The sequence below is a fragment of the Rutilus rutilus genome, assembly GCF_951802725.1.
Source record: "Rutilus rutilus genome assembly, chromosome: 1".
NCBI lineage: Eukaryota > Metazoa > Chordata > Actinopteri > Cypriniformes > Leuciscidae > Rutilus > Rutilus rutilus.
This window is the reverse complement of record NC_140209.1, coordinates 29670018-29693390: the sequence shown is the minus strand read 5'-3', so window position 1 is coordinate 29693390 and position 23373 is coordinate 29670018. Positions and strand designations below refer to the sequence as shown.

Here is a 23373-nt window from a genome sequence, read left to right as displayed (position 1 = left end):
ACACCAATGTGTCCCTGAGCAAGACACTTAACCCCTAGTTGCTCCAGAGGCGTGCGGCCTCTGACATATATAGCAATTGTAAGTCGCTTTGGATAAAAGCATGAATAAATGTAAATGTAAATCACACAGTGATACAATGGTCAGTGATACCAGGTTTTGGTTCTTTTGGCAGTGTGGGCAGGTGCAAATTCTGCTGGAAAATGAAGTCAGCATCTCCATAAAGCTTGTCTGCTGAAGGAAGCATGAAGTGCTCTGAAAATGTCCTGGTAGACGGCTGCGGTGAGTGGTGAGCACAGTGGACCAACACCAGCCGATGACATGGCTCCCCAAACCAACATAGACTGTGGAAACTTCACACTGGACTTCAAGCATCTTGGATTGTGTGCCTCTCCATTCTTCCTCCAGACTCTGGGACCTTGGTTTCCAAATGAGATGCAAAATTTGCTCTCATCAGAATAGAGGACTTTGGCCCACTGTGCTTTATTAAATCCAGAGTCAACGCAGCCGTCTACCAGGACATTTTCAGAGCACTTCATGCTGACTTCATTTTCCAGCAGGATTTGCACCTGCCCACACTGCCAAAAGAACCAAAACCAAGTAATTACTGTGTGATTTCATGTAATATTCAAATTTTCTAGGATTTTGATTTTTGTGGGTTTCATAAGCTGTAAGCCATAATCATCAAAATTATAACAAATAAAGGCTTGAAATATCTCACATACGTGTAATGAGTCTATATAATATATTAGTTTCACCTGTTAAGTTGAATTCTTAAAATAAATCAACTTTTTGATGATATTCTAATTTTATGACCAGCACCTGTATTGGCGAAGTACCCACTTTTCGCTGTGTTCACACCACAGGAACTGGGAATGATTTGAATTATAGGAACGCCTGTTAGGAGGACTAACTATTACTTCAGAGTAGGGTCTAATCTAGCACAATAGGAACTACCAATGACGTAAGTGTATGGTGATTGGTTGAACACATGCCATAACAAAACACAGGCACTCGCCTTTAAAAAAAAAGGCGTGTAAACACACAGTTTACAAATACAGTACTTACTCCATGAACATGGAAAACAGCGATATATGGACGAGTGTCCGAATTCACTCACTCGTTTTCATTGAACTCCTTCAAGTGGACTATATTAGTGGAGTAATGCAGGGAGTAGGGAATAAGGGTATGGGGGAGCGATTTCAGACTCTGGGTTGCGTTTCCCAAAATTATCGTAAGCTTAAGTTAATCGTAGAACAAATGCCACCAATGGTCTCTACGATCAATATAGGCTTACGATGCTTTTGGCCTGGTGGCTACATGTATAACTGTGTTTCTGTAACTAACCGGTGCAAATTAATATGAAGCGCCTGAAAGGACTCTAAGTTTCTATAGAACTTCCTTCTTTTCTAAGAGTGACAAACACAAAATCATTTAGAATACAACAGCAATGTTTTACCAACTTCCTATCAACATGCAAATGGCTGCAATGTTGCTCTTTGAGCTCTATGATTTCATAAGAGGTCACCCTCATGTGACCCTCATGACACAGAGAGACCAGCTTATGGAAATTCACAGACGATATATTGATTGATATGCAATTAACATTCTGCAACTTTCAAATTCACACATACAAGGCATGTTATTGACTAACACTTGACCAGTGCTACAGGGAAGCTACTTTGAAACTATATCATAAACTACTAAAGCACTAAATCACTAGTTAGGCTACAGTCAAGCTTAGTTGTTTAAAAGAGTTATAGTTAGCTACCCTACAAGCTACTAACAAAAAGTAGCTCAACTGAGGTGATAAAGCATTCAGATAATTAAACAGATACATTTACACTAAACACAATTAATAAAACTAGCAAAAATTATAATTTACATAGCTGAATGCTGAGAACTTAGCAAATAATAAAATTTAACAATTTCGCTACCACATGGTGATATAAGCAATCAACAATAAATAGATAGATTTACCACAAATTTCACTAATAAAACCAGCAAAAACAACCATTTCCATACCTGAATGCTAGAAACTTATGAAGAAAAATAGCATTTAACTATTTTGCAACAAAACTGTCTCTTAACAAGCTACTCGTGCTCAGGGCTTCACATTTTCACCTGACAAAACTGCCAAATGTGGGTGGAATTTTATATTCAATTAAATAAATATATGCGCTGCGGGATTCAGAGTGAAGCACGACACTTTAATTATTTACACGTTTCTTCCAGCGGCTCAGAGCGGCTTCATTCACAGTAAACGCTGCTCCACACAAACTCAGTCTCTGCATGTGCTGCTTGTTTGGGTTTCCAAAAACGTGCATTTGGGAACACAATGTCTGACGCGCTTTGTGTTTCATAGCGAAGTGTTGCACTGTTTTTATTGTCTGTGTACTGTATCATTGAGTGCGTCTCAAACTCCATCTCTGCATATGAGTTTGGGTTGCTTAAAAGTTCATCGGGGAACGTTGCAACGTCTGCCATTTCACCAGATTTGTAATGTAAATAATTTATAAACCTACACCAACACAGGAGAATACATCAATATGTTTCTAAATATGTGACCCTGGATCACAAAACCAGTCATAAGTCGCACGGGTATATTTTTGGCAATAGCCAACAATACATTGTATGGGTAAAAAAAAAATATATATATTTTATGCCAAAAATTATTAGGATAATAAGTAAAGATCATGTCCTATGAAGATATGTTGTACATTTCCTACTGTAAATATATAAAATATTTATTTTTGTGAGTGAATGCATCACAATCGTGAACATATGGACAACTTTAAAGGAGATTTTCTCAATGTTTAGATTTTTTTGCACCCTCAGATTCCAGATGTTCAAATAGTTGTATCTCGGCCAAATATTGTCCTATCCTAACAAGCCATACATCAATGGAAATCTTATTTATTCAACTTGTAGATAATATATAAATCTCAATAAAAAAAATAAAAAAGACCCATGTGACTGGTTTTGTGGTCCAGGGTCACATATGCCACTGTTGTTCACAACGATTTCAAAATAAAAGTTTAAACCCTCAGTCTGAGTTTGCATGTTTTGATGTGCACATGTTCTTGTTCAAGAAATTACAGTGGCTGTTGCATTTCTATCGTAAAGAAGTGGCAAAATATTAAAGATTAAGTCGGCATTTATTAATATTCAACAATATTAAACAAGGATTTAATCATGCTCTAAAGTGTAACAACAATCATCACAGGCTGCTGTCGCCCTCTGCAGGCATTTGTTATACATAATGTGCATGAGTTGATTACGCTTGTTGAACCTTGATACTTGCTTCTGATACTTTATTTGAGCGTCATTGTTTTTATATATGCATTTTAAGACATTTTAAAGGCTATTGTTCGCCTATTACCACAAAAAATATTATCTGATTACTCGATTAATCGTCAAAATAATTATAGGATTACTCGATTACCAAAATAATCGTTAGTGACAGGCCTAGATTAGTTAAAACATTTACAATACACCTGCATTTATTTATTTTTCACAACAAAATTGTGGCCAGTGAAAATGCTATGTGGCTTTGGAAACTTTGGAAAATCGACATTTATATAAAAACTTAGTGAAGAAAAACAGCATTTAACTGTTTCACAACAACACTGTGATAGCAATCAAAATGATTAACATACATACATTACATTTACAATAAATGCAACTAATTAAACCAAGCTAAAAAACTTACAGAAGAACAACCGCATTTAACTTTTCCGCAACCAAACTGTCTTTTAACAAGCTACTCATACAGTTTAACTACTTTCAGTAAAATTATGAATAAAATTGTTCCACACTACAATACGAAAAGTAGCTCAGTTGAGGTGACAGCATTTAAAGCAGCACAAAGAAAAAAAGAAAAGAAATGTACACCAATACAACCAGTAAAACCAGCAAAACTGTACATAGCTTATAAGCTTAGCTTATAAGCTTAGCTTATAAAACATAGCTTATAAGCTTTGTTTTGTTTTTAGCACTATAGTGCTAAAAACAAAACAAAGATTTTCACAACCACATTGAGAATATCACAGAACTTTTTATTTGATTCATAAATCATTTATTGGCAAAAATGTTCCATATAAATGGACCAATTCACTAAAATGGACTTCCCAAAGCAAACATGCGAAAGAGGGAAGAATTTTTTGGAAAAGCAGCTTGTTGCTGCAAAAGCTATACTCTGAAAATAACCAAGCTAACTAGAAGAACAATCACAACCTACTTCAAACTGAGTTCACATGAAAAATTGTAGGCCACAAAGATATGACCCATATTCTCTCTTCGGTGGAAATTGAAATGCCTGACAAAACGACCGTTTGCATAGCCCGACGTTAAGGGAGGTGGCATCGTTCTCCGAAACCACGGGAGGACAGGGCACAGTCAGGTCCTTTCCAGGGAAATGGCCAAAAATAGCCTCCATTTCCACTCAAATGAACACTCCACACAACAGGGGCCTGCGAGCACACACACACACACACACACACAAACGCGAGCACACACTCGCACAGTGGGAAGTCGGAAGTGCCAGAGGGTACGGGATGTGAAAGACACAAAGATACACTCAAGAACACTTGTGCTAAGAGGTTATTTTATTAAACGCTTTAATCTCTCAGAAATCGCCCCCAAAATGCACTTGTTTTCGCTCGGGCCTCCTCCTCCTCACTTGGGCGATGCCTTGGTCTTCACTCTTAGGAAGAGAGCTTCATTGGGGTTAGAACCCTAGGTTCTTGACTCAGTCTTAAAGAAACCCTTATGCCACAAAGGTTCTATATAAGAAGAAATATCTTAAATGATGGCATAATAATTTCATGTTCATCAGGTTATATTTTAATCTTTTCTAGTAATAAAGTATGTTTACGAGCTGTTTAATTCATAACATTGAATTATTTAAAATCTAAATTAATTAGTTAAAACTAAATCCATCAAATGATCAAATTCCATATAAGAACCATTTTAGCTTCTATATATAACCTTTTCTTCTAAGAGTGATGTTTATCCAGAGCAACAGTTATGACTATTCTTATTTTTGCTATTTATAAAGCAGACTGTGGTTTATTGGACGTGTACCAGACGGCATTGTGGAAACGACAGTGACTTATTCGTGGCTTGCAAGCAATACAATATTTCAGAGCTAGAGTGTGTGAGGTCAGGATATTGTTTTTCTTGACTAGTGCACTTGAGGCGACTAAATAAGTACACATTTATCATTCCCTCTCCATTTACTTCAAATCCGTTTTCCTAGCATTCATGTTTCCTATTAGAGGTGGGTTGTTCCTGTTATGCAGTAACCTCTGCAAGTCTTAAAAATGTAAAAGAAAGAGAAGTTTGTTTGCTCAGTTAAAGAATTGTATCTAATTATAATAACAAACTTGGATGTTTTATAGTGAGACAACTCATTCATGAAAATGCATTGCTAATAAACACTGCTATTGTTTTCCCACCAAAATGATGTCACTTCCTGGAGGATGATGTCATTAGTGGGCTTTTGTTTGAATTTACAAAAGACTGGGGGGGGAAACAGGATGGAAGCAGATATTTGGGGACATGGGGGGGGGGGGGGGGGGGGGGTTCTTAAAAACATTTCCAAGTTTTTCCATGTTAGATGGATTATAATATTGTGATAAAAGAAAACTATATGAGATTTCTATATATGGTAAATTTTCCCAGAAGTGGGAAAAATATATAAAGTTAATTTGGTCTTTTAGCAGGCTATTAGCATATAAAGCAGTGAAATGTGTTAAAAAGTTACTTATATATTTTCCATCATTGTAAAAGTTTAATATTTTTTTCAATGTAATGTAATGTAATAGGTCACACTTTAGATTAGGGTCCAATTCTCACTATTAACTACAACTTTTGCCTCAATAAACTCCTAATTACTCCTTATTAATAGTTAGTATGGTAGTTGTTTAGTTTACATATTGGGCTGGATTAAGGGATGTAGAATATGGTCATGCAGAATAAGGCATTAATATGTGCTTCATAAGTACCAATAAACAACCAATCTCCAAGTAATATGCATGCTAATAAGCAACTAGTTATTAGTCGACCCTAACACACAAGGGCTAAAAGCTGCAAAACCCCAATTTAGATTTGATGTTGTCTTGGTTTCATGGCTTGACTTCACAGAGACATGAACACGCACTGCACAGTGGGAATGACCCAGGTGTGCTGTTTCTTTGTTGGTTTCCGCAGCTTGATTTCACCATTAAATTGAAACAACTTGCTCCGAAAGTGAGCAGAGCATCAGCGCCAATGCTTTCATTTAAACACATGTTCAATCCAAAAGAACATCAGCGTCTAAAGGGAGACTGTAGTTTTGTGATTAGCGTCCAGGTCGGTGTGATTTACTCGAGACCTGGACAGTCTCCATTCTCGGATCTGCCAGGTTTCCACACAAGCTCGCTACTTTGTTTCCCTGATTTACGCAGCTACTGCGAGCAGCTGGAAGATTTTTGCCGGTCTGGAGTCGAAGACTCGCTTGACGGAGAGCTCATTCAATGGGCCTGTAAATCCATGAGGGAAATATAAATCCTGGGCACTGGACTAAATACTCTCCGGAGTGGGAAAATTAAGCTTTCAGCCAGTGAATGAGAGGGGGAAAAAAGGGTAAACGCCTGAAGAGGGGCAATCAACTAAATATAAGATATGAGGAAAAGAATGTCGCCCCTTTAATCATTTTGTTGATGATTAAAGAGAGGAAGTCATATATTAAAGCTTCAGGCCGCGGGTACAGCGTGTGTTAAACCGTGTGAAATGAGATGCAGAGAATTCAACAGAGAGTTCAGTGGTGTTTGATAAAGAAAGGTTGTTATGCAATGTTACACTTGCCCTTGCTGTACCGTTCTGAGTCATGAAATTGAAAGAAGAAGAAAAAAAACCTAAGAGCATAACCATCCACTGGAAAGACTACAGTACAGAGTGGCACACAAAATAGAGAATGAAGGAGATAAACTGAGAGAGGAACTGACAGATATTCAGAAACAGGTGCCATGGGACCGTCTTAAGGAGGCCATTTTACCCTTTTAAATGAAGGCTGAAGGAATGACGGGGTAAAAAAAAAAGAAGCTTGGTTCCTCAAGAGACTCAAATCCTGTCTGATTGAGGGGGAGTGCTGGCAAGCAACGCTAGCAAAATGAAGCGAGACTCTCAAGGGCGACAGATGCGGCATCATTTCCAGTTGACCCGCAGGACCTGCTGGACGCACGCGACTGCTACCGCATGAGGATGCAGTGACAGCACGGAGATTTGTTCTGGCACAGCGATTTCAGTTTCGCCAAGTGATTATATCCACTCAACAAACAGCCGTTTGGGATCCTTCAGCGCTTAGATTCAAGCACGGCAGATAAAGATGTCAAAAATCCTGGGTTGGTTTTTGATGTGTGTTTCCTTATGCCGGCTTCAGACTACACAATGTTTTTATCTGTTGCGATAGTCACTGTGTCAGATTATGAGTTTTTCACTCATATGGCCCTATCACGTACTAGGCACAATGCGGCGGCAGGCATTTTTTGCTAGTTTTAGCCAACAGAGTTATCATTTTCACGTCCTGCTTAAATAGCAAATGCATATGCGCTCATCTGTGCGCCCATGGGCTGCTGGTCTGAAAACAAAGAGTTTTCAGGCGCATTGTTGGCGCGTTGCAATTTGAGGCAACTGAAATAGACTGTGCCATTGACCAACAAAAACTTGGTCTAAAGTCAATGACGCAATCTTTTTTTATTTTTATTTAAAGAGCGCGTTAGTAATATGCGCCAATAGGCGGGTCCACACTTGGTCCCGTAGATAATCTGCTTACACTTTAACCTCGCGCACGAGCTGATCCGTTTCCTCGCTTGAGAAGCGTTCAGTTTGCAAATTCCACCATGTAAACAGCGAATCCACCATGGCGCGAGTGCAACTGGCTTTTAAAGGGAATGGGAGATGAGACTCTAATTGGTTTATTGCACGTTACGCCCAAAACACACAAATTACTCATTAAGAGAATAGGCACAACTCTTCTAGACCATGCACCGGGGGCGCCGACCATTTTTCCCGTAGTTAAACTTGCAAAAGTGGATTCAGACACGCCCTAAGTGCACTTGCGTTCTGCGCTTTAGACCATGCGCTTATATCGTTAAAATAGGGCCCCTAAACTCTTGAGGTGTCGTGGACAAGAAACATCTCAGACTACACGTTGCTTCCTGACCAATCATTGCTTGCCGTCTTTAACAACATGCATGGTGTCATCGAGAAGGCGGAACTAGCGACTGACTTCCGAAAACAAGAGCGTAAACAAACAATGGTTGTACTAGTCTAATGCTAATTCCAGTACTCGTCGGGTTGCTGAAGCGGTTTTGCTATCGTTCACCAGCGTTTATCTTTTTTCACTCAGTCATAGTAGTAACTCAAAGAAACATCATAAATTCTGGAGTATTGTTGCCATCGCTCCATTAATCTTTCCAAAATAGTTTCTTCTAACAACACCAATATCATCGTCTCTCTTTCGTTTCGCATGTTTGAAAGCTGTTTACGCAAGAGCTTCTGTGCTCCAATTAGTCAATGTCACAGATGTGAAAGAACCCATTGTAGAGGACCGAAAAAAATAAAACATGCTAGAGTTTCTGTTGTGAAGCGTCGCAGACACGGCATCGGTTGTCATTCACTATGACACACTATACGAGATAAAACTATCGATTCTTATGTCCCATTTGCACAAACAGATTGTTGCTGATATTGTATAATCTAAGCCCAGCATTAAAGGCTATTTCAGTGACAATGACTTATGAATATTTCATGTATTTCATATTCATGAAAAAAATGAATATGTGAAGACTTTAATCCAATCTGCAGGAGTAAAGGACAAGAGCCACTTTGCTAATCTTAAGGTTTAGCCACTCGATGTTAGAAACCTGTTATCAATACTGTCAAAATGTGAATTCCATTTTCCATATTAATAAGGTCTGGCGTTCCTCATTAAATGAATAGGATCTATTAAGTAACTATAATTATGACCTGAAAGGATTAATAACACACTGGGACATTTATATTCTATTCGGCTAGGAAAATGCATCACTCTGTGTCCAATTATTGGCTTTTGCTTGAGCTCAAGTATAATTAACGCAAAGAAGGAAGCATTTGCATAAGGAAATTATGTAAAAAATGCCAGCTTTCTGCCACATTTATACAAATGTCGATGCTTTGGAACTTGTGAGAATCCAATACTTGATATAAGAGAGGTTGCCAGCCATTAAGTGAAAGAAGAGATTAGCACACAAATGCTTGAAAATGTAAATATGCAACTGAAACAAATGTACAAATGTAGCTTGCATGCTAACCTTATTACCCTGCAAAAAAAGGTTGCTAATTTGTCTTTGTGATTGCTCATTAGAAAGCTCATTAAATCAGGATACAGATCTTTTTACAGATCTTTTGCAAGACAAAATGATTCTACAAACCTCCACCATGAATCTCTTCCTGATGGATGACCAGCCATTAAAGGGGCAGTTCGCCCAAAAATGTTGTTTCAAACCTGCATGGCTATTTATCAGGCATTCATTCTCTCTCTCTCTCTCTCTCTCTCTCTCTCTCTCTCTCTCTCTCTCTCTCTCTCTCTCTCTCAACAAAGGTAAAAAATATCTCTTTTGTGTTTTGCAGAAGAAAGAAACTCATACAGGTTTGAAACAACAAGAGGGTTAGTGAATGGTGACAGAATTTTAATTTAAGGGTAAAAAAAAAGAAAATACCAACAAAATTGTATTACAAGACTGCACTGAATGCACTGACACGACCAGGCAGCAGAAAATGTAGCTAAATTGCTATTTGCAAATGCAAATTTTGCTTTGTTGACCACTGAGCAGAAAACATAATAAATGACAGGCCTTTTCCAAGAAAAAAATTACTGTACAAATAACCAAAATGAATCTCTTCCTAAAGGCTGCAGAAATGGCTAGACAGCATGACAAAAAGATCTGCTTCAATAACTTAATATGTCACAGAAACTGTAGAGGCAAAGATTCAACAAAACACTTTGACAAGTAGACCCTACGGACACTGACAATACACAGACTGAAGAGAGTTTCAAAGCAGCTTAGAAAGTTTTAACAGCCAGATGAGCCAAACGTGTCACACTCAGTCCTCCGAGGCACGGTTTCGCAACAAAGATCAAGCACAGTGCTAAGCAAGGCAACATCTTTGCATGCTCATGTACATCATATTAGTCATTAGAACATCTGACATGCATATCTTACCTTTAAGCTGATCTGCAACCACACTTGGTCCGATCCTTTCTGTGACTCGGCCGTCTTCTCGCAAGTAGCTGTCATCCAAGAACTTGTCTGTGGCTTCCGACAGGTGAACCTTCCCGGCGACACCCAACTGCTCCATGAGATTGGCTAAGTTGACATCATTGGACCAGACATCAAATTTAAAGCGTTTCATGCCAAGGATCCCGCAGAGCACGGTGCCCGTGTGGACGCCGACACGCATGTTGACCATTTCCTTTTTCTCTTGACAGAACTGCTCAATGGCCTGGATCATCCCAAGCCCCATCTCCACGCAGCAGTAAGCATGGTCCTCTCGAGGCTCGGGACAACCGGCCACACAATAGTAACAGTCTCCCAGAGTGCTGATCTTCTCGCAGCATGTGAGCTCGCACAGGTGATCGAAGCGTCCGAATAAGTCGTTGAGGAGTCCCACCAGGGCATGCGCCGACTTGTTGGCACTCATCTTGGTGAATCCCACAATGTCGGCGAACAGGATGCTGACCGGCTCCATGCGTTTCATGTTGAAAGGCCGAAAGATGATCTGACCCCGAGGTATCGAGGTCTTCTTGCGTTTGGTGCTCTTAGGGCTGGAGGCACCCGCAATAGCCGCTCCCGTCGAGTAGCGCTTAACCGAATTGTCATTCTCGTCATCGCCCTGTTTCATAAGCTCATCCGCCACCCTACGAGGCATCACCGAGTGAATCATCCGCTCCTTCAGGGCCTTTTCGACCTCCAAGTCTTTCCCATGCATGATGGCTTGGCCGACCTTGAGGAACGTGCTGCGTGAACGCACTTCAGACATAATGAAAAGGTGAATACCAATGATGTGGGCGCAGACATGCAAAATGGCTCTTCCAGGGATCAGCCAGTAGAGTGTTTCCAAATGTTCCTCAGTGGAATTTCTCCATCCATTGGCTTGAATCAAGTGCATCCAGCCAAGCGTCTCAAAAAGCACAGAGTAGAGCAGGCCTAGCAGTAATGAAGCGTAAAGACGGACATGGAGGAAACTGTAGAGCAATGAAAGCACCTCCATGCCTAGAGAGAAGGTGCCAACTGGGGACAAACAGGGGGCTACTGGACCTCCACTGCGGGTGGCTTCAAACGTCAGGTTTTTATCCTCGGCGCCACTGAAGTCGCCTGCATCATCTTCATCCTTCAAAGGAGGCACATTAAAGTCACTAAAGCCTGACGTTTGGATCTGAGGTGCAAGAGTGAGGGCAAATGTCACTACAATGAGCAACAGTGAGGCTTGATTGTAGCAGTGGGTGTAGAAGCGGGTGAACGTGAAGACGAACAGGACAGAACAGAGGAGTAGGAAGGAGGCCGTGGGCAATAAGAAGGCAGTCTGTTCACATCGGTTAGCATTAGCGATGAAGAACAACCCCCAGAGGAGGCTGGCGGCCGCCATGTAAAACAACACACAGCGGAAACGTCTTTGCGTCTGAGGGAAGCAGCGCTCGCGGCATGCTTCCTCCAGAATGTTCGAGTCGAACTTGGGGTTCCAGAAGTGTCCAGCCGACCTCTCAAACAGCTGCGGCATCTTCCTCTGAGACCTGAGGCCTTTGATCACCGGCTTGCGGATGGTAGATTCGCCCGAGCTACAGCTGGAGGAAATACTGTACTTGCCATGTTTGGAGCCCCCAATGATACTACACATGGCGCTGGCGCCCAGACTCCCACGCTGTTGTTTGTGCGGTTTGGTGCTGCTGATACGCACAGACACAGCACCATCACCACTGGACTCACAGCTTACTTCGCTGTTGTGATACAGCAGATGTTGGTGTTGAGGAGAAGCCATGATACTGTTCAGATCAGAGTCGAGCTGGGATAAATGCAACAAAAAAAAAAGGTGCTCGAATGGAAAAAGAATCAAGTAATTTGAGTCAAACAACTCTGACGTCTAGATGGCAAATGGTTTACTCATGCATTTAGACAGTTCCAGGATTTTAAGTTCGGTTATTTCACCTCATGACGTCAATAGCGCATTCCTCTTTTTTTCTGTTCTTCTTGACGCACATGGGTTTAGAGAGGTTTATCCAAAATGCATGGAATCTTTCGACTTACTACAAGTGAATCAAAATTTTCTTCCACTAGTTAATCAAAGTTACATAATAACACCACAAAAAAATGAAGGCTCAGGTCAAGCACTGTTTGCTTTGACTCCTTGGGGAACTTCTTAACTCCATTCTGACGCCAAATGCACCATTTTCACTATAAATGAGCCATTTAAAGGACTGTCAGCATGCATGCTTTAAGTAAGTCATGGCATTTCTCATATCCACCACAGTCCATGCATAATAAAGTCCAAAAACCCTTGATGAAATACACAAACATTCAAAAAGTCAAACTGCAAGAAGGAGAGGAGTATCTCAGATCAGCCCACGTGTCCAAAAAAAAAAAAAAAAAAAAAACATGATTTGTTTCAACATCATTCACTACGCAAGAAAAAATAAACCGGTTTTCTAAAGATAAACCTTCCCCCCTCTTTTGTTCTTTAGATTCAGAATACGTGTCCAGTGGGGACTCCGCGTCATGTCAAGCGGACATAAAGGGCACAACAGCGTCACTACTGTCAAAAACATAAAACACATTTGGAAAAAAATCATCTAGTTTCTCTTTCCTTGCCTGTAGCACCGACCTTTCCTGAGTTCCCAGTTCTTATCTCCCAGGATCTTGCGGGCGCTTCTATTCCGAATTAGCGGGATTAAAAATCATGAAGATTGCACATATGGATTAACGCCACAAAAACGTATAATTCAAGGTGCATAAATGACTAAATGTCCAGTACATTTCTTTAGTCTCAAAACACTTCGGTTTTATTTCAGGTTAGGCTGCTTGAAATCATCTTAAGCCATTTATGTCAGTGCATGTAAAACTTCAGTGGTTCAAATGAAGAATGGATTCACCTTGTTGGTCAGAATTCAGTTAAGTTTCCATTTATTTTACAGAGGCAGAAAGTCTGCACTTCTCTCTCTCCAAAGACTCGCAGTGCTAAAGTGCCTATTTGGTTTCTCTTCAGGACTAACGGGCAGCTTTTCCTGTGATATCCAAACAAATCTCTTTCTCAGCCGGTTCCTCAAATTTCCCCATCAGAGCTCAGCTTGGCGGTCCTGACACATGCCAGTGTCTCGCGCGTATCATAGTTGACTTGTGTGCTCTCGCGCGGCTCGGGTGCGCCGGTGGCCATCAGACATCAGGAAGATCTCCATCTGTATTCGCAATCCGAAGCGGTGTCTGTGCAAATCCAACAGACGCTGGAAATACATTTAGAGGTGGGGATAAACGCGTGCGTGTGCGTGCACGCTCCGGACTGAGAACAACAGAAGGGAGGCGAGCACGCATTCATATGGAGGTGGGCTGTTCTCAAACCGCAGTGTTCGCGTCCGAGCGCGTCACCGAGAGCTGTCAAAAGAAAAGGGGGTGGGGGGTTCCAATCAATTTGACGTGTAATGCAGGAAAGGGGGGACACAGCTGTCATATTGAGAGCAATATGAAATCATCCAGACCAATTTAGCGTTGACACTTCTAGACATAAACACGTTAAATCTTATCTTATGTCTGTGTGTTGCTTTTTATTGTTTATTTGATAGACAGACAGACAGACAGACAGACAGACAGACAGATAGACAGACAGATAGATAGATAGATAGATAGATAGATAGATAGATAGATAGATAGATAGATAGATAGATAGATAGATAGATAGACAGACAGACAGACAGACAGACAGATAGATAGATAGATAGATAGATAGATAGATAGATAGATAGATAGATAGACAGATAGATAGATAGATAGATAGATAGATAGATAGATAGATAGACAGACAGACAGACAGACAGACAGACAGATAGATAGATAGATAGATAGATAGACAGACAGACAGATAGACAGACAGACAGACAGACAGACAGATAGACAGACAGATAGATAGACAGACAGATAGATAGATAGACAGAAGACAGACAGACAGACAGATAGATAGATAGATAGATAGATAGATAGATAGATAGATAGATAGACAGAAGACAGACAGACAGATAGATAGACAGACAGACAGACAGACAGATAGATAGATAGATAGATAGATAGATAGATAGATAGATAGATAGATAGATAGATAGATAGATAGATAGATAGATGGATGGATGGATGGATGGATGGACAGACAGATTGATTGATTTCAGGTCAGCTCTGCTTGCGCCAAGGGGTTTATTAAACATTTTCCACAATGTTTTCTGTAATAATCACCAAATCCACCAATTTTGTAATTAAATGTTGATCCCAGTTTATGAAATTATTCCCAAAATAAACCATAAGTCTTTAATCTGCATGTTTTAATTAATGGAGTCTCTTTGCTTGGTTTCCGTGTTGTCCTCACACGGCACAGCAGTGGCTGTGGCTGAATCAAAGTGATTATGTTGTTTTGGAAGCCAGCGTGTGGTTAAGATGCGTAAAAACCTTCTGAAGACTGTTTCAAAGGAATTCCCCGGAGAACTGCAGCTGTGTGTCCCTAGAGCAGACCAGGTCGTGCAGGTTTATCACAGAAGTACACTGATCCTTCTTAGTAGTGTAAATTATACTCTGGGGGGAAAAACATCTTTGGAAAATTAAAGAATGTCATGGAATTCTTAATCCACACAAACCTCTTAAGAACATGTCCAGGTTGTATTTCATCCCAAAATCAACAGAGAAAAATTAACTAATATTTTCCTTGAAGAAAATGAAGGACCATAATTTAGGACCATTATTAAAGTGGACCATGTTGGATCAGGATTTTCAATGACAATTAAATACATTTTCTCCCTCAATAGACAAAAAATAAAATAAAATAAATCTTATGCTTATAACTGTAATGTGATATATGAAGACTTCAGATGCAAAAAAGTCCATATGACATTTTTCTTTTTTCTATTTTTTATTAGGCTCCTATGTTTAGTTTCAGTAATTCACTTTAATGGCAATGAAAAGACTGCTAGTCAGTTATTGAAATGCCTTATTTTCAAAAATGTCACTTAAAAACATAAAAATGCACATTTAAAAGAAAAATGTCAGACGGACTTAGAGTTTTATGCATCTGAAGTCTTCATATACATATCTTAAATATATATCGTTTTCTTTAATTTCAATTGTGAAGTATTTATATCATGTATTTGATATTTGTTGTGCTGCCTTTATATTGATTTAAATAAATAAAAAAAGGTGTACAAATTATTGCATTGCTAAAATTAATGTCACAGTGCAAAACAAATAATGGTTTTAAAAATAGATTTAATTTACCAAAATATAAAGTTTGTTTTGGGGTGAAATATGACCCAGACATCTATTCGTGAGATTCCCCCAATAAAACATCTGTTTCTATCTTTCCGTTATGAGATTCATTTACAATGATTGAAATCTTGAGAAACAGCCTTGAGAAACACCATTCCCTTGAACATGTTACCCAGTCCCCCGTTACAGTGCACTTGCACACCTCCCTTTGAGCTGGAGTCACGACCGACCCCGAGCTGCTGCAATGCAGCTTCCAGACCTCTTCTCCAATCACATCTGAGTGCAAGGCAAACTTCAGTCTACGATCTGTATGTGTGAGTGTGACTTCACACGCTTTCAGAGCGTCCCCCTAATGTTGTGGGGGCTTCCCTCGCTCTGGGGGGAATATAGCACAGTCTGTTTTGAAATATGTGATCACTGGACTGTGTCCTCACACAGGCGCACAGACCCCATTATTAACTCATTAAGATTAATAATGTTTGGCAACGGGACACTGGCTTCATTCTGTTATTGAATGCGACGGCCAGATTGCACATTTGTTCCTCGAGCAGTGCAGCAAAATGAGCTGTTACGTCTTCTATTCAATGAGTTAAACACAGAATAACATAGATACAGGCGTACAATGAGGAAATCTTGATTACAATCAGTTCATTAAAATCAACATGAAAGGCATCAGCAACCCAATTTACTTCAGTAATGTGACATATTTCAGAGTGAAACAGCATATTCATGCAGGATGGCACTTGATATTATCCATCAGGAATTGTTAAAGCCTGTGTTTCATATCAAAATGAAGCTGAAAGTGTTTTGCAGTGAATTTATATTTATATGGCAGATGCTTTTATGTACATTGCATTCAGGGTAGGCCTATATAAATATATCTATCAGCCCTTGGAATCAAACCCATGACCATGTGCTAGATTGCTGGATTGTGGAAAAAGTACTTCTTTTTCAAATATTTATAATTTATGCATTTGGTTGACGCTTTTATCCAAAGTGAATTACATGGTATTCAAAGTTGATCAGTTAATGCATTCTCTGGGAATCAAACCCATAGTACCATTCTGTTTACGGGAATAGACATACAAAGCTGTTGTTTTTTGCCATTAGTGTCATATTAGTCTCCTTCATTAAACTTACATTACATTGAATTACTGTTCATTTGTCAGTAATTTATTCTAGAAAGGATGCATAGCAACAACAATGCCTCAGTAGCTATTTGGATAGGCTGTTGGTTTTAACATTATTTTCCTCACCTTTACAAATCATTGAGGTCTATAATGGAGAAAGCTATCCATTATGGCAGCTTTCTACCATGCTAACAATGCTAGCTAAACACTGACCACTTGACCAAAATGGTTATCAAATTTGGTGGAAAAAAATACCAGAAATGTTATAAATGGAGCTTATATTTTTATGTTAACTTGATCCCATAATTATAGAATCTCTCCACTGCATGGTTGAGGTTTCAATCAAAATGTCAAATCTCTTCTCAGCTCGTTCATTTTCAGCTGTTGAGTGTGTTTATGTGAACATAAACTGCTACTGTTATCATAGATCATAATGTTTCATGTTTTATTCACTTCATGACATGTTCAGTTCAGTTTCTGTTGTTTTGTACTTTCGTCCTCACGTCAATATGATGCAATAGCATCTTCTTCACATTATGTGCTCACTCTAGTGGACGACTACTGCAACTTCAACATATATGGAGACTCACTCACGGCTAATTAGAAGTGTTGAAAAGACTTTAATTTCTCTTGAATAGTTTTAAGATACTTGAGAGTGTAGCAAGATTTCAAGAAACTGATTTCACTTGCTAATAAACGGTTCAGGAAGTTTTGCGAGCTGTAATGTGCGTTGCTCTGAGACATTTCGCGGGCGAATTACAGTCATTACAGTCAGGAGTTTTGTGTGAGGGGAAATTCGCAGATTTCGTTCGTTCATTCACGCGAATTTGCCTGACCAACAGAAAACTGCTTCAAAAGTGACTTCTGTGTGTGCAGTGCTTGATGTAACATGACCGCACCTTTAGGTTTATACTTGTAAACATCACTTATTTCGCCCCTTCTGAAACAAACCACCTGCTGTCAGAATAACATAATGCTCAGGGACCGCACTGCACTCAACTCTGCATATTTTGTGAGCTTGCTGCATTTATGACGACCCCCCTATGATCTCCCAGCTGTTTCAGAAAACACTAAGGATACAGCCAAGCATCTTTCAACACTTACATGCGGTTAAAATCTCTGACAGTGACACCAGGATTCATCTCGTGTCTATTTTTGGAGGTGGAAACAAAAAGTGACCTTGATATTTATAGACAGGTCTTTAAGAGATCAGAATGATGACCCAACAACTCCCAGAAACCAAACAGCTCAGTTAATAACACTTTATTGCAGTTTTGTCTCTCCCACAGAACTGCACGGTTTGCACTGATGACTACCATACATCATAACTTAAGCTTAGAGCCTATAAAAATGCAGCTTTCTGAGGTAATGTCTATCTAGATATCTAGATCAATGTGAATATTTCCACACAAAACCCCAACCATTACATAAGACCTGGCTGTTGTGGAAATAGATTGGTTTTTATTGTGGTATACAAAGTGGATAAGTGGAAATGTGAGAGAAACCAAACCCCTCTGTCTCATAACATGCAATGTAAAAATGCTAGTAGCTTATCAATATCTCAGGAGAGAGAAATAATCATCCATAGTCACTAACCTATAAAGGTGAACAAATCAACCCAAAAGACACTGGAAAAATGCACGACCAGGGAACTGACTGTATATTCATCAATTTTCTTGTTGCATCACTGTTGTTTTGTGGTTCACATTCAAGGCAGCTGATACCCATTTTCAGTCTCAGGTTATTTTAATTTTGCTATTTTTTACATTTTTTAAGTGTGTCAGCCATTTTTTTTTCCATGAGTACACATTTTCCCTCCAAAACTGCAGACAGTTTATAAAAGTAGTGCGGAAAGAGAGGAGAGCTATTTTGGCGCGCTCTCCTCACATTCACAAGAATCTCCGCCTCAAGACTTCACAAGACCCTCCCTCCACCCAATCCCAGAGTCCCCTGCCCTCAAACGCCCCCCCACACACAACCTCTTTACGCAAAAAAAAAGTCCTGTGAGATCCGTCTCCATTGACCCGAAACGGACCCGTGGCAGGAACAGGATTAGCTCCACTGCTCCTCCACGGTTTGTTCGCTCCACGTCCCTCCTTTCCTTCTCTCGTCCTCCTCCTCGGTCTCCCTCCCGCCTGGTTTTCTTCTCTCAGTTTCGCCGGTAGCGGTTCTTGGGCTTTTCCCCACAGCCGGTGGCCTCACAGGAGGACAGGGTCGGGTTCTTGCCGGAGTTGATGCTGCCGAGCAGGGCGGGCAGTTCGTGGGTGATGGCGCGCTCTATCTTCTCCAACAGGCAACCGCCCATGTAGGAGCACTGGGCGGACAGCTGCTTGAAGCTGCTCACCGAGTTGATCCCGAAGAAGTCGCGGTAAGCGTCTCGGTTGGGCAGGTCGAACTTGCTGACATTGGTTTTGGCCAGGATGGACTTGAAAATGTAGAACTTGTCAGGATCGTCCACAATCTCTTTGAAGACCAGCTCTGGGTCACTGAAGAAGCTCATCTTGTCCTTGAAAGTCTGCACATAGCGGTCCACCAGGAGAGCGTGAATGCGAACGCGGATGCCGTGCTGGCGGATGAAGGCGATTTTGTTCTCCAGACGGTTCTCGATCACCTGGTTCAGGTCTTCCAGCAAGGATACTTCCTCGCGTTTGAAGAGCTCGCGGCTGGTGTCCGGGGCGTAGTCGTAGGGCCAGAAAGAGCTGACGTAGACACGCGGGGGTTCGGTCACGTTAATGAGGGGCGCCAGACTCCAGAACAGAGCGCCGTAGACACGCATGAGGTCCTGGGTCACCAAGCTGTCGGCCTTATTGAGAATGATACGGATCTGGGACTCCCGACCTTTCAGCTGCCGGAAGAGCATCTCCAATTCGAGACCAACGTCTAGCTTGGTGGGATCGAAAACCACGAAAATGAGGTCTGCGCGATCAATAAACCACTGGCACACGTCGTTGAATGGGTAACCTTGAAGTGAGGGAAGAAATATTGAAAAATTAATTATGAATCATAAATTAAAATGCTAAATTCTGGGTATCTAAAGGGTTTTTAAAAACTAAATTTGTACAGGTTTTTAAGACCTGTAAAAAAAAACAAAAAAAAACAAGGACTTAATACTGCTTTATCAGGCAAACAGAGAAAATGCAAGTTTAAAATACTCTAATTTCTATTTTTATTCATATACTGATATATTAATACATAGAAATTTACGGAGCCCCTAAGGGGACATGGTGCCAGGAAAAAAATGAGATTGGAGGGAAAGTAATAAGTCAATGCTTTTGCTTTCTCTCGCAAATGATGCGTGATTGATTGCGTTCCCTGAGAAACTTTTTTTTGCAAATGTTTTGCGTTCTCTCTCAAAACCTTTGCTTTCCCTCGCTAAATCGTTTGTGTTCTTTGCGAGGGAACGCAAAGTTTCTCGGAGTAACGCAAAACATTTACGAGAGAACGCAAAAGCATTGCCAAGTCTCATTTTTTTCCCTTTAAGGACTCCGTACGAATTAGAGGTCGACCGACATTAGGTTTTGCTCATATCATAATAATGTTTAAAGAAAGACATTAAAGAGGTTATTTTTTGCCAAAAATAGTCAGATCTATACACTGAATGTGTTAAATAATGTTCTTTGTCTGGCACATTCACAGAAAATAGCTTACTTCCGCTTTGTAATATAAGGTGGATAAACAAGCCTGAAATAAACAGGACTTATTTTGAATTTAAAATGTCTATGTTTAAGCACTCTTACAACCCCCTACAACATATTACAATATAAACACCATCATGATTCATCAACTGTAGATTATAGCAATCGCTTAGCATAAATGCGCGATGTTCATTGATTGCGAACCGTTTTGAAACGTGTTGAAAGTGCAATAGTGCATGCGTAACTTTACAACGTTTAATGATCACATTAAGTCGTATCGCGATTCCTGTTTTTCCCATCCCCAAACTTAACACATGTTAATTAAGACCTTTCTTATACCATTTAATTAATATATGTAAGAATTTTGATGACCTTACATTTGAGTTTAGGACCTGCAGGAACCCTGAAATAACAGGAATCAGTGGAGGTGCTGGAGAAGACTCGTACCTCTCTCCTGCTGCTTGCGGTTCTCGATGATTCCCGGTGTGTCCACGAAGGTGACTCTTTCCAGGAGCTTGTGGGGCATCTCGATGCCAACCAGCTTCTCCAAAAAGTTCTGGCCAAACTTCTCCAGCGGGGAGAAGGAGCGAGAGCTGTCGGCAGCCATGACGATGCCCTCCACGGTGCGGATCTTCTCGCCATGCATGATGACGGTAAACTCTGAGGTAGTGGGTTCAGCACCTGGAACAACACAAGAAGATGTGAGTTGATGATGTAAATTTGTAAACCAATGAAAACCACTTGACAAGCAGCACAGACAGCAGCTTACCTGTGTAAAGCTGGTACGGGGTGTCCAGAAGACCCAACAGATAGTTGATCATGGAGGACTTGCCCACACTCCAGGGTCCAAGGAACAGCACCATGGGTTTGGAGGTGATTTCTCCATCTGTTTGAGAAAGAGAGTTGGAGAATAATGGAGTTTAGTATAAAAAGAAAAAAATATGAGACCAAGAGCAAGAATCACAATTCAAATCACGAATGAACGCAAAAATAAATCATAATATGCATACACTCTTAAAAATAAAGGTTATTTATTGGCGTTGATGATTCCATGAAGAACCTTCTATGGAATCTTACCATTGCACAAAAGGTTCTTAAAATTGGAAAAAGTTTCTTTAGATTTTACTGAATAGATCTTTTGGGAAACAAAATGCTTTTTCCACAGTATCGCTGTGAAAAAACCCACTTTTGGAACATTTATTTCTTAAGAGTGTATAGCAAATTTACCTATGAAATTATTAATGAGTCATTATTGAAAACTTTGTCTCCATCATTTTGTGAGGGTTTCTTTACTGGTGCTCGTTCCTGATTCCTAAAGGGATAGTTCTCCCAAAAATGAAAATGTTGTCATCATTTACTCACCCTCATGTTGTTCCAAACCTGTATGAATTTCTATCTTCTAAACACAAAAGAAGATATTTTTGAAGAATGTCAGTACCCAAACAGTTGACTTCCATAATAGTTTTTTTTCCATACTATGGAAGTCAATAGTGCCCATTGTTTGGTTATCGACATTCTTCAAAAAATATCTTCTTTTTGTGTTCAGCAGAAGAAAGAAATTCATACAGGTTTGGAACAACTTGAGGGTGAGTAAATGATGACAACATTTTCATTTTTGGGTGAAAAGGTTATTTTATCCCTTTAAAATGATCCCTACCAAAACCCTTGGTAATTGGGTTTTTATTTTTTTTGGATGTTTCTCTTTGACTTTAGACCTCAGAAAGTAAAGTACCATCACACTTGGGTGCACATTCGTGGAAAAGTCATTGTTTATTGTGTGCAGCAGAAACAGCAAGCGTTAAGACTGATGAATGCGCCGTGCAGCATTGTTCAGTGCAAGTGAATCAAAATAAGTCGTTAAATTGTTGTGTGGATGCATGTGTGCATTCTCTAAACCCATGCCAAACCTTTATGTGGGAATGTTTTTGTTGAGCCCTGTACCTTTAATCAAAAACCTTCCTAGTTATCTAAAAAGCTTTAAAATGAATGAACTTATATAATATAATGAACTTGAATCTCTAAGATAATCACAGTTGCTCCTTCCATCTTCAGTCAATAATATATTAGACAGATTGTACTTCTCTCCCTCACTGGCTCATTTTCATTAGCATCAAATTAAACATGCCATCTGACTTGAGTCTAAAGTTTTTACACTACCATTCAAAAGTTTGGGTTCAATAAGATTTGTTAATGTTTTTGAAAGTTTCTTCAAAATATTTCGGCTGCATTTATTTGTTAAATGACTGTTTTCTATTGTAATATATTTGAAAATGTAATTTATTCCTGAATTTTCAGCATCATTACTCCAGTCTTCAGTGTCACATGATCCTTCAGAAATCATTCTTATATGATGATTTGCTGCTCAAGAAACATTTCTGATTATTATTAATGTTGAAAACAGTTGCGCTGCTTAATCAAGTAATTTAAAACTTGCATGTGAGTGCAATTTCATTTTTGATGAAAAATACACAAAAGCATTTGTTTATGACTTTAAATGCTGGAATTATGCAACTCAGTTATCTTTAATATGCAAATGAAAATGAACATCACACATTTACATAGGATACAGAACATGTGTTTTTGTGATCAGCAACTTTAACAGTTCTTAACAAAATATTTAATCAAATCAATATAGAGGAAATTAACCTCAAATGTGATCTGTAAAATGAAATGTCACTGTCAGCGTCAGCATTATGAATCCAACAGCCATGTACAATCATACAAATAAATAAACATGCTCGAATGAAATCTGAGCTGAATGTGATGCTCAGGAACTTTTTTCCCCATCACTTTCATCTGTTTTCATTAGAAAATGTCTAATGAATGAGCTCAGATGAAGGAATGAAGGCCGTTTGACTCTTTTAGTGAGGACAGAATGAGAGTTCTTTGGGAAGAGAAACTAATTTCATCTTGATTAACTGCAGAACATGTCATTTCTCTGAAGTGCTCCAGAACAGTGCAAACACAATCACTCAAGGCCCCTCAGCACTACACAGTGTAGAGGTCGAGGAGTCCAGTCATACTAAACAAATCCTGAGAGCCAGCATCAAACCTTCACACTCTTAAAAATAAAGACTC

General features: G+C 39.7%; 2 protein-coding genes across 3 annotated transcripts in view; both read right to left on the bottom strand.

The window, feature by feature from the left end:
- The window catches only part of LOC311278133 (adenylate cyclase 9), a 67464-nt gene extending 53953 nt beyond the window's left edge, over positions 1-13511 (bottom strand). The window contains exon 1 of the mRNA XM_084388740.1: positions 10245-13511. Within this exon, the coding sequence (XP_084244866.1) occupies positions 10245-12057 (1813 nt within the window). The 5' untranslated portion in view covers positions 12058-13511. The remainder of the gene's footprint in view (positions 1-10244) is intronic.
- Positions 13512-16339: 2828 nt separating this feature from the next.
- Positions 16340-23373, bottom strand: part of srl (sarcalumenin) — a 31236-nt gene continuing 24202 nt past the window's right edge. Inside the window, exons 4-6 of one of the 2 annotated variants that reach the window (XM_084388722.1) lie at positions 21065-21181; positions 20743-20976; positions 16340-19621 (exon numbers count right to left, since the gene is read on the bottom strand). In XM_084388722.1, coding sequence (XP_084244848.1) covers positions 18810-19621; positions 20743-20976; positions 21065-21181 — 1163 coding nt within the window. In that variant the 3' untranslated portion in view covers positions 16340-18809. The remainder of the gene's footprint in view (positions 19622-20742; positions 20977-21064; positions 21182-23373) is intronic. The other variant, XM_084388723.1, reaches the window with a different exon arrangement.